Consider the following 10,097-nt stretch of genomic DNA (forward strand, 5'->3'; position numbering starts at 1 on the left):
GCTCTCGCTCGGCAACGGCATCTCTGCAAGACAACTTTCACCCGGCCCGCCCCGACCGACGAGAGGCTCTGATCAAGCGCTGTGCAGCTCTTCGTCCAAAAATGGTCTTGCCTGCCCATACACGTTCCAAACAAGAAGCAGATCAGCCTATTTCTTGCCCTTCTTCTTGCTCGGAACCACCCTGAATCCAGGGATCTCGTCCTTGGCGGCTGCCGCGGCGCTCGCGCTGTTGGCGCTGCCCTTCTTAGCCACCTCGCTCCAACCGCCGTTGCTGCTGTTTCTGGGGTCGTTGGCCGCACTGATGGGCTCCTTCTCGACAATGCCCTTATCCGCAAGCTTCTTGCGCCGGACGAATTCTTCCGCAAAGTGGCGTCCATCCATGGTGGTACTGTACCCGTACACGGCTTCGGCGAGGAGCGAGGGGTCCAGGGGCATTTCTAACAGAATGACAGCAAATTGCTCAACTGGGGGACACGTTATGTTAGCACGTGTGGCAGCCACGGTTTCGGGACGGAAAATACTCACTGTCGGCGACTCCAATAAGGCCACGCGCCAACTCGCGATGCAGCCACTTCTTGAACTCCTCCATGGCAAGGCTCTTGGCGTCTTTGAGCGACGTCTGAGCCGGCTTGGCCGGAGCCTTAACAGTGGCAGGGGAGGGAGTAGTCTTGACATTGCCCACGCTTGAGGACCGGCTCTGCGCGGCGGCAGGACCGGTAGGAACCTTGACCTTGCCACCGGCACCGACAGTCGCCCAACCGCCGCCCTGGCTGGGCTGAGCGGCCACGGCAGACGCCGTGGGGCCGGGCGATGCCGACGTCTTGCCGGCCAAATCGGCATACCGCTTGCCCATCGAAGAAACCGGAGTCGTGCTTGACTGGGCGGCAGCGGCCGCCTCCTTGGCCGCCTTCTGCTTCCGCATCTCCTCCTCCCGCTGGATCTCAGCCAACGTCTTCTTCGGAGCGCCGTTCCCGGGACCGCCCGCACCCATGGCGTTCTTGAGAGCAGCGGGCTGCTTCCACGGGCTACCGGCTGGCGCGCCCACAGGAGAACCGGTACCCCAGGTGCTAGTCGCCGGCAGGCCAGAATTGGCAGCGGCAGCAGCCGCCTTCTCGCGCTCCCGGATGGCCGCAGCTTCCTGCTCCAGGGCAGCCCTCCTCGCGGCAGCCGCTGCCTCCTCTTTCTTGGCAGCCTTCTTGGCTTCTGCCTCCTGGATCTCCTTCAGGCTCGGGCCCTTCTGGATGCCCGCACCGGGCTGCGGTGCCCAGGGAGCCGTAGGAGGCGGCGCGAGGGCGGCCGCATCTGAGCTTGTCTCCGGGGTTCCCGATGCAGAGCGTTCACCATATCTAGCCGGCAGGTTCGAAGCCGGACGCTGGGCAGTGGGGGCTGCGATAGGCGTAGACTGCGCCGGCGGGGGGAACGGCATGGGAAGGTCCGAACCCGCTGCCGGCTGAGACGACTTTGCGTTGTCCGCCTGCGTCTTGCGGACCTTCTCGGTAAGCGTGAGCTCAGCTTGGGGTTGAGCCGCCGTCTTCTTCTCGGCAGACTGCGAAGCGGAGGCGGTCGTCTCTTGCGCGAACTCGGCGTTGGCCTGGCTGGCCGCCTGATTCTCGGGTCCCTCCGGTTCTTTCTTTGCTTCGGAAGCGTTAGACTCGGCGGCAGCTTGCTCCGCATCAAACTGTGCCCGCAACTCGTTAAACTGTTCGAGTCGCTCCTTGAACCCTTCAGGATCCTTCTGAAGCTGATCAACGCTGGGTAGCTGACTGCGCAAACTACTTGTCGACTCTCCGACGCGACCACCAACAGCTTGGGAGCTAGGGAAGTTACCAGAGAGGCTACCGGCCGACTGCATGCTCGCCAACATCTGGCGCTCGGCAAAGTTCAGATCCGGGGCGAACAGGTCGGCATTAGGCCCAATGGGACCCTGAGAGGGGCCCTGCGCCATGGCCGAGGCTGAGTCGAAGAACCCTCCGGCAGGGGCGATAGGGCCGAGGGGGTGTTGCGGCGTCATTCCGATCGGGGACGTCATACTGCCAAAGCTAGGCTGGCTCTGAAGGCTGTGGGCGCTAGAATGGTGATGCAAGGCCCCGGGCTGGATTGGCGGCAACCTGCCAAACGCGGCGTGATGCTGGGCGAGCTCGCGCTGGCGAGCATGGAACATCTGCTCTTCTTGCTTCCGACGCTCAAGCTCGTTCTGCTGCTGCGCCGTGAGCGTCCGCCCGAAGGACGGGAACGCGCTTTGAAGCGGTGGGACAGCCTCGGAGGAGTTTCCGCCGAAGGGTCCAGCCGAGGGAGGAGGTCCGTGGGGAATGCCCATTTGGGGGACAAGGAAGGGTTCCCTGGAGTTTCCGATGCGCCGGATGAGTTGACCGAGAGGCTCGAAATCGGGATCCTCGAGACGCTTGACGCGGAGGTCCGGGGTAAAGAAGTTGGCTTTGTACCAGTCGTTCATCTCCAGACCACTAAACGGTCCCTGCATGGTCCCCTGTGGATCCAGGTAAACCCAGCGCATTCTGTCGGGCATCACCATGGTTCTGACGGGAGTGGGGTCAGAGGACTGGGTGGTCGGGAATGATGCTCCGCTGGCGGTGGCGGCAAAAGACTGCGCCTGGGCCGTCGAAGTGAGGCTGGGCTGAGCTTGCTCAGCCGTGGAGAACGGTGACCGGGCGGACTCCGATGTCGAGAAGAGGTCTTCGAAACCGCTTCTGGTCGACCTTACGGGGCTGCCTGTGTCACGCTGCAGACCCATCGTGCCACGACCGATGGCACCCAGTGGGTTTGCCTGGCGAAGATCGGGAACAGAGTCACTCAGTTTGTCCTGCTCATGAGCATGCATCTGGGCCTGCATGGCCGGAGGGAACAGAGACTCGAGCTTCCCACGTCCCAGCCTAGAAGCGCTGGGAGGTCCAAACACGCCGCCGAGCCCGCCGAGACCGGGGGACGGAAGGTCAGTGAAAGGAGTGAGGAAACTGTTCCCGAAGGCATGCTGGAACGGCGCCCGCTCTCGGTCAGGAGTGCTGGCTGTCGGCCCAGCTGGCCAACCGGAAAGGGGATTAACACTGGCGAAACCCTTGGGCCCAACACTTGAAGTCTGGCTCCGGTCGCTACCATCAAAGGGCGCCGCACCGAGTGACCGGGGGAAAGTCCCGAAATTCGACTGCTGGTCGGATCCAGGACCTGGCTGACCATGGCGATCCCCGTCGCGTTCTCCACGGCCGTCGTCATTCCGATCAGTGGGGCTGCGGAACGGGTTCGTCTCAGAAGGGCTCGCCGGGCCATTGCCGTCTCCTTGGTTCCCAAGATTTAGCCCGGCCATGCCGAAGTCCCCGGCGTTGCCCTTGACAGGGGTGTCGAAGACGCCGCCACGCTGCTGCGGAGCAGCAGTGGTCGGCGGGCTGTCGTCGTGGCCCCCGCTTAACATGGCGCCACCCGCAAGGCCATCGTCATTTGCGAAGGGGTCGGTATCCGTGCGTTGACGAGGGCGCCAGCTGGGAGCATCGCTCGGCTTCGAGCCGGAATTGTCTGCCGAGTCCTTAGGAATAAGGTGCGCAAGGCGACTGCCGCCGGTTCCGAAACGCTTGTCACCGATACCCGGCGTTGGGAGAGCAAAGTTTCCGAACGCGCCGATGCCAGAACCGGTCGGTGTGGAACCTGGTACCCAAAGCGAGCTCTGGGCCCCGAAACCCGAGGTGCCAGTCGGATTACTGCGCGGTAATCCGAACGGCGGGGGCCTGGTAGAAGTTGCGTCACGGGCACTCGCATCCTCCTCCGGCTCGTCGGATATGGTTTCCTTCGCCTCAGTACTCTGTCGAGGGAGCCACGACTCGTCGCGAGCGAAACGGTTCGCTGTCGGAGATGCGGTCGATCCCCCCGGGAAAGGGTTCGTATCCGTCGTCTCTCGTCGGCGGGTGCCTGGCCGGGAGGCGGTAGATGGCGACGAGGTTTGGTAGTTGGCTTGGTTTCCAACGCTCACCGAGATTTTCCGCCCGTTGACGCCTCCGGCCCCCGAATGACTCCCATCTTTGTTTTGCTGGGGCGGTTTTAGAGTCGAATTGACATCGGTGGCGAACATCTCCCGCTCCTCTGGCGACATGTCCTCAAAACTGATGGGTTTCACCGTGCCTTCCGCGTCCCAACACACGCTCGGGTCCTGCGGCAGATGAGGGGAATCTGAAGACTTGCCCCAAGGACGAGCATGGTTCCCATTCATTTGCGCCGGGTTCCAGGTGGGCATGAGGATGCTCGACGTGTCGATCTGAGACGGGTCGAAATCGTTCTTGTAAATCTCCAACAGCTCCTCCCTGGTATAGCGAGGAGGGTTCTGAGGATCGAAGGAGGCAGACTGGGAGTTTGCAGATGTTTGAGGGGGGTCGGCGGCCGTCTGTTGTGAAGCGTCTGTCGCATTCGCGGAGGAGGACTGGTTGAACGGGGTGGTAGACGCTCGGCGGAAGGTTCTGGTGCCGTTCGAGCGAGGCCTATTGAAAATTTCAGCACTGGTTTGGACCGCGCACCATGAACGACGGCCGATGGGTTTCCGCAGGTGTTGCGGGAGAAAAAAAATGTACGGCTATGCCTCTGCAGCCACAGATGGGGAGGGGGGAAAAGCTTATTGACTTGACAAGCAACTCGGGATAGCTCGACGGTTGGCCGAGAAAAAAAATTATGTGGGAAAAAGAATTGAGGCAGGAAACACAGCGGCTGGCTGCAGGAGAGCGAACTCACCATTCACCACTTCCGGCTCCGCGGGAGAAATCGCTTCGTCCGCTCGCTTTGGAATCGCGGTTCTGGCCTGCGGCGGCGGAGGCAAAGCTCGATGTTAACTGAGGCATGGCGAGGTCGTGCGGGCAAAAAGCTGGGGAGAGTGCAATTGCCGCAAGATGAAGTAGGCGATGTTGGTGTTGTGTTACAGGTGTTGGTGGCGATGGTAGGTCGATTTTGCGTTTCAGAAGGCGAGAATTCGTGACTGGGCTGGCTGCGAAGAGACCGAGCTTCCCTTTTTTGCAAAGTTTCGACGAGGTCGTGGAAGGTTGAATGCCAAGCTAGGCCCACCTGGGCGGAAGCGTGACCTGTCCCGTGACTCCCGGGCAAAGCTCACCATTAAGCACAGTGTAGCACGGTGTGGGAAAAGCCTGTGCCCTCAGGAAACCTCCTGAACAACACTGTGCGCGTTTGTTGAAAGTGGGAACCGCGACCTCTGTACGGATTACAGATACGGAGTACGGATACTGCGGTTTGCCCAATTTGCAAACATGACGTCTTCCTCATCTTTGAACCCCTCCACGCCGTCTCAATTTAGGATGACGAAGCCATTGTTCCCGGTGTATCCAGACAGCAAAGTCCACAACAGCTGCCGATTAAGCAACCTCTTACTTATTTATTTTTACCTCCGCGCAGCCACTGAGATTACCTATTTGTCAGGAACTTCCCTGACACCAAACAGAATCATTTCATTCGACGGCACTGCGTTCTCATCGACTAGTTTCTTTGCTGTTTCCCCGCCCGCAACAGGCACCCGGTACTCGAACCGCTTACCATTGCCCGGCGCTCTACCATCCGGGAGTGTGTATGGAAACGGCAAGTATTCGGGAAGCAGGCCCAGCTGCCGCAGGACAGTACCTTGATCCCAGGCGATGTGCTCGTGATAGAGGCGGTCGCCGCGGATGTTGACAACGCTGGTGAACGGAATGCTCAGCCGTTTGAACGTCGGGGGAACGCCCGGGATTCTGACGAAAGGTGAAATGAGTCAGCACTGCGTCTCCCAACACGCCGCCCAAGACCAAGGAGAGAGATCCTACAGCCAGTCAATGACCCGATCATGGGTGCAGTTGAACAGAAACTCGTCAACGATCCGGTCGATCCCCACCGTCCGGCTGACCAGCTCCAAGTTGGCGTCGTCGGGGTTGCTGAAGATGAAGTGGTCACGGTAGAACGTCGTCAGCTTCGCCCGTCCGATTCCCCCGGTCAAGGTGGGCACGTGGTTGACGTATGGCTGATCGACCATTGTGGCCATGGTCTCCTCGACGCTGCGGTCGGCGAACTCATAGCGTGTGTGCTCGTCCCAGATGGCCTCGAGGTCAAAATAAGGACCTCCCATAAGCGGTTTGAGGAACGACAGCGAGCGCGTATGAGCCACGGCCGCAGCACTCGCGCGATAGTCTGCGTGAGCTGGGATGATGAAAAACCGCCCAGCTCCTGGGTACGAGTGAACGGTGAGGCCCTCGGGCCTCATAGGCTCGCCGGATGGCCTGTTCGTGTTGCCCGGTAAGTGTGCAAGCACCGGGATGGGGGGTTCAACATCTGGGCAGTCTCCGTAAAAGATAGCGCCGACGATCGCTGTCTGGCTTCTGATGGCGTCAAGGAGCGTGATGTGGCTGGCCGTGTTCTCGTCAGGTATCACTTGCCCCCAGCCTCGTCAGCACAAGACATCTCGTAAAGGCCGACGAGCATTCCGTTGATTACCAACGAGACCGAACTTTTCCCCCGAGCATTCCGGTAGCTTCTGCAACTCCGCAACGGCAATGCCGACTTGGCTGGTGATGCTGGACCCGTCGCCAATACGGACCTGAGCAACAGAATAGCCCTCCTCGGCCCATTTCTGGAGCGGCGGAGGATCAAGTGTCTTCTCATACGAGCTCAAGTCGAGGTTCTTGGAAACAACCAATACCAGGCCCGGGCCGTTTCCCCGGCGAGAGAGCGGGGGTTGAATCGAAATGTCCGGTGTGACCTGGACGCAAGTCGCCGAGGGGCGCTGTGTGCTGGGTGCGCTCATCTCGATTGTTGTTCCCCTTTGGCCTGATCAGCAGCTTGTGCTTGGCGAGGCGGAGGTGTTAAAGGCAAATTTTCGAGTCTAATGTCTGGCTATAATTATGTTGCTCAACCGTCACCATTGCATGAGGGATCCCTCCGCATCGGTTTGCGGATCCTCCCCTCCTTTGTGTTCCCCACCTCTGCATCGGACGTGGAGGTCAACTTGGGTTTAATTAGTGTAGGCTCTGCTCTGCAATTGGACCTCATCCATAATCATCTGTTTGGCATTCGCCTATATACATGCAATCATATAGATAGACGGGTAGAGTCCATCAAGACTATTCAGCCTCCTACAAAGTAATAGTCCACTCCTCCTACAAGAATGAAATGAGCCGCCAGGATAATTGGTCAATCCAAACTCTTCTACCCCGGATTGACACCCTGAGATTACTGCACGGTGATATGATGTCCCAGTGTTTCTATTCTGGTAATTACACGGTGTATACAGGGACACAGCTGTACAACACAGCCAGTCGAGTGCGCAAGCCGCCGTGTATCTTCGAGCAGCTCTTCCAACAGTCAGAGTGCTACCCCCGGCGTGTAGGCGGGTAGAGTTCGTGGCGCTGCGGACATGTTGCTGACGGTCGAACCACGTTCGAGGTCAACAAACACACCCTTGTCTCCGTTCTGTTCGGCTTCCACCGCCGATACCACCGCCTCTGCTTCTGTATTCTTTGGGTTTTCATTTCCCCCGTGTCCCTTCCTCGAGGCCTTCCAAAGTGTCAAGGTCGGTCTGCGCTTTTTCATTCCGACAAAGGACCTACTTTCGAGCATCTCGGTTTACACCTGTCTAATACCCTCAATGTCCTGGGGGCCGTATTGGCCATTTTTTTGATTTCGGCGACGGATGTTTTGTCCCTGTGGAACTTGTAGAGCGGCTTGATCCAAGGTACGCAGACGCAGATGATGCCCAGACGGACCTCGACGGCAGTCCACATCCAAGAGGTAGAAGCCGTGCCATGTCACGTCGTCTTGCAGGTGGATGCGCGGATAGAACTGACGATCTTCGTATCTCTGCTACGTAGTTGGCGATGGTTCTTGAGGAAGAAGGACGGAGGCGTCCAGAGCCAACCTATAGGAAGATATAGGTGGCTGCAACCTCGGTAGGGCTGGAGCCCTGGTGGGCCCAGTCCACCACACCCCCCCACAGACAGCTACATCGCTGCCTGATCCTTCTACCTAAAGCAGTAGTCTAGATATAAATTGAGGTGGTTATCTATCAGTCCTATCTGCCTATTGCGGCTCAAACCGCCTAGGGGACGCGTCTTTCCGTTATCCCTAGTAACCGTAAGAAGTAGGTATATTTCTCTCTTTCTAGTAGCTTAGTCAGCCTATCTATAGTTATCTTAGTATTAGCTATATACTTTAGTATAAAATGGCCTTCCTTATACCTCTTGATAATCTACTTATACTAAATATTAATAGCCTATATATGTCTAGTATTTAACGGGTTTATTACATTAGTATATATGTTTTTGCTATTAGTAAAGATAATTAGTATAGTTAGCTATAGATAGCTATATTCCTATAGGATTTAGCTAACCTACTATAATAAATATATAGTTAGAGTGAGGTTAGTAAACTTTACTTTAATAGTACTAAGTATAACGAATATCTACTTCTTTGTTTTCTATAGTACTAGTCTACTAGCTAGAAAGACGATATAGGCACCTATAGAATACTAGTATAGGGGGTCGTCTACCTAGGAGACGTCTGTAAAGGTAGTTAGTTTCAAGTCATTAATCTTTATATTATTACCGAGTTTAATACTATAGGAACGGGTATTAGCTAAGTAATAATCTAGATACTAAAGAGCATCTAGATACTCCTATAATAGGCTGTTATTAGCTTTATAGAGATAGGAGATAGTATATATAATGTCGATCTAGGTATTATAGGCTAGCTAGTTTAGTTAGCTAGTCTAGGTAGAATACTAATCCTTCTTATCTTCTAGTTTACTCTAGATATATAGTAGTTCGAACTTCAAACGCTAGGGAGTCTTAGCTAGATTAATACCTTCTATTCCGTATTTATATAATAAAGTAGTAATATATATCTCCTATAATAGGAAGATCTTCCTATTTGCCCTATCCTATAAGATATTTAGTCTAAGGAATCGTTTGACTTTGCTAAGCTCCTTAAGGTCGTATCTATCCTTTAGATGGTCACGAATTCCGTTGATAGTAGAGCTGTCTTTTATAACGATAAGAAGGTCGTTAACGTATAGGATAAGTAGTATACCTATATCCCTATAGCAAAAGAGATAGAGGTCGGAAGGGATTAATTTAAATCTAAGTTCTTCAAGTACTAGTTTAATTACTAGGAACTAGTATAATAGACTTTGACGTAGTTTATAGAGTGCCTTCTTTAGCCTATAGACTTTGCTAGATAGCTTATCTAATCTAGGGGGTAGTTCGATATAATATTCTACCCTATCTAGAATTGGTACATTAAGGAATATAGTTTTAAAGTCAAATTGCAAGCACTCTAGATCTTTAACTATAATGATAGTAAAGAAGATCTTGACCGTTACGCTATTAACGACTATAGTATATATATCTTAAGATTTCTAGGATCCTTTGTCAAAGTTATTATAAATAACCTATCTAGCCTAGGTAGTCTTCTAGCTAGTAGATAGATTAGTCTTTTCGTTATATACCTACTTACTAGGTAAGACGTATATATTAGGGCGTTTATTAATAAGTTCGTAGACTTCCTTCTCCTAAAGACTCTAGTCCTATTTGATTATCGCTAGGAGCTACCAATCTTCGAAGTTAGCTTTATATCTAGCTTCGCGATAGTTCTTCGGAACTAATAGATTCTGGCTAATAGATATATCATGTTTAACGCTAACAGGGGTAGCCGTAAAGACGACGGATTCGGCTAGCCTCTGGTTATCCAAGTGGTAGGTAAGGAACTAACTAGGAAGCTTCCCCTTATTCAGTTTTATATAGAAGCTAGACTAGGATATATCCCTAAAACGGGATGTCCATTATCTCTATAGCCTCCCCCCCCCTATTAGCCTCCCCCCTCCTATTATTTCTTCTATCTATAGGGAGTAGGCAGTGTATAGTACTAGCGGGTAGTTATATAGTATAGGGGCTTCTTCTTATTAGATTTCTTAGATACCCTTATCTACGAAAGAGACGAATTTATCCTAATCTTTAGTCATTAGTATAGGAGATAGAATTGACTAGGGTGTCGGTATTTCTAGCTATTTTACCAATTAAACTAGCGTTTCTAGCTACTTCTATATTATAAGATCTTATTAGATAGATAGGGGTGTCTCT

At 54.0% G+C, this 10,097-nt stretch overlaps 3 protein-coding genes across 3 annotated transcripts; all 3 read right to left on the bottom strand.

The window, feature by feature from the left end:
* Positions 1-147: 147 nt before the first annotated feature.
* On the bottom strand, positions 148-4,829 carry P884DRAFT_212969 (uncharacterized protein; the record flags this gene model as incomplete). The annotated part of the gene is made up of 3 exons (XM_069439182.1): positions 148-464; positions 526-4,475; positions 4,723-4,829. The coding sequence occupies 3 exons, from the start codon at positions 4,827-4,829 to the stop codon at positions 148-150; spliced, it is 4,374 nt and encodes a 1,457-aa protein (XP_069293302.1).
* Positions 4,830-5,191: 362 nt separating this feature from the next.
* Positions 5,192-6,869, bottom strand: P884DRAFT_233152 (uncharacterized protein). The gene is made up of 3 exons (XM_069439871.1): positions 6,460-6,869; positions 5,796-6,396; positions 5,192-5,723 (listed from the first exon to the last, which is right to left on the bottom strand). The coding sequence occupies exons 1-3, from the start codon at positions 6,767-6,769 to the stop codon at positions 5,408-5,410; spliced, it is 1,227 nt and encodes a 408-aa protein (XP_069293303.1). The 5' UTR covers positions 6,770-6,869; the 3' UTR covers positions 5,192-5,407.
* A 338-nt stretch (positions 6,870-7,207) lies between these two features.
* On the bottom strand, positions 7,208-7,816 carry P884DRAFT_265475 (uncharacterized protein). Its single transcript, XM_069441944.1, has 2 exons — positions 7,572-7,816; positions 7,208-7,518 (listed from the first exon to the last, which is right to left on the bottom strand). Exons 1-2 carry the CDS (start codon positions 7,743-7,745, stop codon positions 7,327-7,329), a joined length of 366 nt encoding a protein of 121 aa, XP_069293304.1. The 5' UTR covers positions 7,746-7,816; the 3' UTR covers positions 7,208-7,326.
* Between the last annotated feature and the right edge of the window lie 2,281 nt (positions 7,817-10,097).

Source organism: Thermothelomyces heterothallicus (genome assembly GCF_042370625.1).
Source record: "Thermothelomyces heterothallicus CBS 202.75 unplaced genomic scaffold P884_scaffold_46, whole genome shotgun sequence".
NCBI classification, from domain to species: domain Eukaryota; kingdom Fungi; phylum Ascomycota; class Sordariomycetes; order Sordariales; family Chaetomiaceae; genus Thermothelomyces; species Thermothelomyces heterothallicus.